The sequence below is a fragment of the Sardina pilchardus genome, chromosome 15 (assembly GCF_963854185.1).
Source record: "Sardina pilchardus chromosome 15, fSarPil1.1, whole genome shotgun sequence".
Taxonomy (NCBI): domain Eukaryota; kingdom Metazoa; phylum Chordata; class Actinopteri; order Clupeiformes; family Clupeidae; genus Sardina; species Sardina pilchardus.
The window spans coordinates 19,660,238-19,665,237 of NC_085008.1; the positions used below are offsets into that span (position 1 = coordinate 19,660,238).

General features: G+C 48.1%; 1 protein-coding gene across 1 annotated transcript in view; it reads right to left on the bottom strand.

Annotated features, from left to right (window-relative positions):
* Nucleotides 1-2,824: 2,824 nt before the first annotated feature.
* The window catches only part of prdm5 (PR domain containing 5), a 54,528-nt gene continuing 52,352 nt past the window's right edge, over nt 2,825-5,000 (bottom strand). The window contains exon 16 of the mRNA XM_062556508.1: nt 2,825-3,842. Within this exon, the coding sequence (XP_062412492.1) occupies nt 3,678-3,842 (165 nt within the window). The 3' untranslated portion in view covers nt 2,825-3,677. The remainder of the gene's footprint in view (nt 3,843-5,000) is intronic.

Genomic DNA, 5,000 nt, shown 5'->3' on the forward strand with positions numbered 1-5,000 from the left:
GTTCAACAGACGAGTTTGCCGTGAGTCACGTAAGGTGATCAATCTGAGGAGGTTTTTTCATTTAGAATTGCCCTCGGAGTCCCCTGGAGGACTTGAACTCTTCATGTAACTGTAACATCAAAGACATTTAAAAACCCATAAAAACCCAACGAAACCCAAGCTTTTGTTTTGGTAAGGATTACCAAAATAATTACATAATGTCTGGGTGACAGCTGAAATGCAGTAGCGCCTAAGCAACAACAAGCTCCTAATTAAAGAAAGAGACCTCGGGGCCTGTTGGCAGAGTCCGTGAAGAAAGTCAAAGACAAGAGCCACGGATGACAATAAAAGTGCTAGGCATCTTTTATTGCTGACTGGGACAATGGCTGTGGCCTGATTTAGCAGCGGAGAGACAAACATATGAAAGCACTTAACACCAATATGCCCGAAAAAGCCCAACATGCTCAGACAAAGGGCAGAGTTACCTTCAGTGACGCACGATAACTCACCCAGCAGGGCGCTGACGTATCAAAGGGCAAAATTCCCACTGTCTGGTCCCACTGATCCATATGAAAAACCTCTAAGTGTGTGCTTCCACATGTGTGTGTGTGTTTGTGCGTGTATTTATATGCATGTGAGTCAGTATGTGTACGTATCTTTGTGTGTGTGTGTACATTGTGTGTCAGCCTGTGCGTATGCTTCTAAAATGGACAGTTCCACAGAGGGTCAGAGTCAGAGGCACACACACACACACACACACACACACACAGACACACAGACACACACAGTGACACTCACGCCCTGCTCTGTTTACGGCACGCTGTATAAAAATGCCACGGTTGTTCCAGAGCGTCACAGTCCCGCGGCACTTGACCGCCACCGGAGGGAGGGTTTTAGCGCTGGCCGCGGCTGTGGCCGGGGTGGGCAGAGCCGGCGCAGCTGGCAGCGTGGGCTAGCTGGCCTCCGCCGCGTGCGCTAGGCCCCGCCCGGGACGCTGCCGCGGTAACCCCCCGGCTACCGACAGAGGGGGCGGGGAGAGCGTGGGGGTGTGGGGGGGGGGGGTGTGGGGGTGGGGAGTGTGGTAAAAAGTGGGGCACGATATCGGTAGCGGTGGTGGCGTGTATGTGTGGGTTGGGGAGGTTACGCAGCCACCAGGCCCCCTTCATCAGACGACCACAGAGGTCTGTGGGGGGGGAAGTCCACGGCTGCGCCACGCAACGCGGAGCACCACACGCTAACGCTAACGCCACATGCAAGACTGACTCATTCTCATGCGCCTCTACCCCTCAACCCATGGTCAATGAGATCGCTGCACAGAAGAGACAGCTTAGCACATCCTACAAGAAGCCATCCATCACGGCGTTTACGGGCCGCATTCCGCCGACGTGCACATGGAAGACACGTCAGCGGGACATATGCGAGGCGTAGACGGAAAGAAGGAAGGCAACGCGAGGAGGAGGAGGAGGAAGATGACGAAGCGGAGAGAAAATGGAATGGGAAAGCAGGGAGTGGCTGGCAGATGATAACAGATGGGTTAGCTGAAGAGGGAGGGGACGGAGAGAGAGAGAGAGGGATGAAGTCAGATGGAATAGAGTAGAATGCATGAAGCGTGAACATGAGAATGTCACTGGCATCTCTTTCTACTGGTTAAGTGAAACATTCCCATCCTGTTTTGTTTTGCCACTCAACAGGGGCTCCTGGTGCTGGGTTACCAGAGCAAGTGTAGCTCACATTCACCAGACCGACGGCAGCTCATTCTGGAGATGAACCAAATGGTTCAATCAGGAGAGGAACCAAATGGTTCAATCAGGAGAGGAACCAAATGATTCACTCATGAAGGAGAGCAGAATGTGGACCAGACCGGTAATGGGACAGATGCAGAACAGAGCCGATCAGGAGCACAGCACGCAGAACCTGCGAAGAAACGGGTCCGTTCCAAACTCAGTGGCTAGAGTGAGCAGTGCTACTCCAGGCCTGGGGCACCGTTCTCTTGGTTCTCATGCGTGCGATGCAGAAGTCTGGCTGTCCAGATCCTCAGGTCTGGTGTCACTGTCACCTCGGGTTCTGTTTCGTCTCCACAGGCCAAAAGCTAAAAATCCGTCACTGCAGCCAGCTGGCTCCATATAGTCATCCAATTCACAACATCTTGAGCTGTTCTACTCGTGTGGAAAAAAGCTCTCCTATAGCGGAAACCCTGATAGCTGTGTTGATATGAAGAGAGGAGAGAGAGGAGGCGAGAGGAGAGAGGAGGCGAGAGGAGGGGGGAGGAAAAAAGCTTATGGTGGCCATCTTCACCAGCGAGAAGAGCGATGACTGAGAGAACATGAGAGGAGAGCTTTAATTAGACAACACTTGCAGCAGCTTCACAAGCCCCAGAATAAGAGTCGAGGCAGTGGTGCGGCAGTCGACGCTTTTAATCAACGCTTTTCAAAGCATTTCCGATTGCCAGCGTCAACAGCTTAGCGAGTTCCATACGATTGTAATTAACAAAGCAAATGGCTCTTTAGAAAGTGATGCGGTTTTTGGTGTGAGGAAGTTCAAGAAAGCGTTCTTCAATGCAATTACCACAGTCTCAGAGCGAGGGCTGCCAACAGTCTGGGGAAGTTTTCGCTGAGAAAAAGTTTTTGTACGTCCATGAAAGGGCATCCACGCCCAGTTAATCCCATCTTCCCAAATGACATAACAAAAAAAACGACTATAAAAAAATACATTTGAAAAGAAATGTATAAATTGCTACTGTAAATATATTTGACTTTCCTATACAAATGTGTAAACAATACAACATTCCCGAATATGTAATGTCATTTAAAAAATACATATAAACATAATGTGTAAAAAAGGCAACAGCAATGTATTGTGAGTAAGAAATATACATGATTTGTTTGAACATATTCCATCAAGTAATAATAAGCAACACATCATAATGACTGACTGGAAGGCACAAAATGTAACATATTGTACAGAGTGCTGCATTTGATTACAGTAATAACATAATCTATGTCTCGCAGTGAATGCAGATAAACTGTTAAAAAAGGTTATTGTATCGTAACAAACTAACTGTAAAAATAATTGTATCTTTGGTGACAGAAACAGAACAGGCCCAATCACATTCATTGTGTACAGTACCTTAGTCCCTGCGTATACTGCACCAGTGCTCCATGGATCCTACGCTTCTGTATACTCAGGGACCAAATCTTATCCAGGCCTTTGCCATCAGACAATCCCAACACTTCCTGTGGCTTGGAGTAGTTGGCAAAGCCTGCTGTACTGTATATAGAGGCACATAAGGGCTTTACTGATTGTGTTTGCCACAGCACCAAGCAATTGAACGCCTACTCTTTCACATTATGTTCCCTTCAACAGTACATAATGACTGGTGCGGCACATAACACGTATCATTTCACTTTGCCATTTCCTATGACCATTTCATTCACAAAAATGCAGTTCACAAAGTCTGCCCAGTTCTGGAAAAATCAAGTACAGCATGATTGCATAGTGACATGGCTTTGGCATTTCGATTTGACAGTTCACACAATGGCCGTTTCTTTCTCAACATCGTTATTGGTGAGGGCTCATATTTTGCTGTAGCTCCTTGCTTCCCTGTTCCCTTTGGCTTGTGTGTTCTCAAACTTGTCTCCAGTCCCGTTTCTTTGGTGCTGCTTAGCGACGGCTGCTTAGCGCCGGCTGCTTAGCGACGGCTAGCCCTCCGTCTCGCCGTGGACGTTCTCCATGTGCACCTTGAGGTAGTCGTTCCTGGTGAACTTCTTGTGGCAGAGCTGGCACTCGGCCATGGGCCTGTTGGGGTTGTGGGTGAGCTTGTGCCTGATCAACATCTTCTTCAGACTGAAGGACAGGTCACACACCTGTGTGGAGAGGGGAGTGCAGAGATGGACGTCAACCAATCAGTGTGTATTTCTGTTTTTTTTTTTTTACATTTCTAACTAATGTAGTGGTCATACACTGTACTGTACTGCATCTGGCACATACCGTAAACATAAACACGCACAAATCAGTAGATGTGTTTCAAAGGATCAACGTAACCAAAGGTACCAAAGACCGAAGTGCCTCACAGATTTAGCTTTAGCGCAATGCTATCGCTTTCAGTGAACCCATGTTGTGTTTACTTAGACTGGGCTTGGTTCGTTTGATCTCTCTAAACCGCAAAAACCACTAATGCAAAACATGAATATGCACATCTATTGAGGGAATAACGGATGATTACACAAACATGTTAAACGTATTTATGTTGGAGCTTTCACAGAGAGCATCTTGACTATTAAAACAGGCTTTGATAAAGGATACGCCATGATAAGGGCATGGCGGCTCCATTGTAAAGCAGCTTTTTCCTCCACGTGCACAAAAAAACACAGAGAAAGAAGAACTTTTTAGATGATATCGCTGAAATGAAAGGGCATGCCCTTTTAAAATGATACGATGAAAAGAGAAAGTGTGCACACATGTAGGTTTTACATTTAAAACCTTTAGAACTTGGCCATCCAAAGCTGAGTCAATTTATCTGTCTAACAATGCAAGTATAATGTATAAAGTTCATTCGCTACATGTTGACGATTGAGCGACGGTCAAGCAGTGAAACACATAAATCCGTTAAATCCGTGAGGTCGCGGAGCTGTGAATTCTGTCCTTCACCACATGGCATGTATGACGCAGGTTAGGCCCGAGCACGAAAAAACCCAGCAGTTTGTGTTTTTCAAGAGTGGGAATAAACCCTTTAAGCATTCAGCATGACCACAAGGGTGGGGATGGGAGGAGAGAGGGGAACGAGTAAGGGAGGACGTGAGGAGGAGGGGAGGGAAGCTAAGAGATGGGGACGGGGGGACGGGGGGACGGGGGGCGGGGGTGGAGGCACAGAAAGCGCTCCAAAAAATCTGCCTCGAGTGCAGTTGGTGTTGCAAGGAGAACTCTGTAATGCGCCGACGCTCAGGCAAGGGCCCAAGGACATGGGAGCCCAGCCCCGGCCAGGCCCGGAACGCCGCCGCTTCCAGCAACACCAGCGGACGATC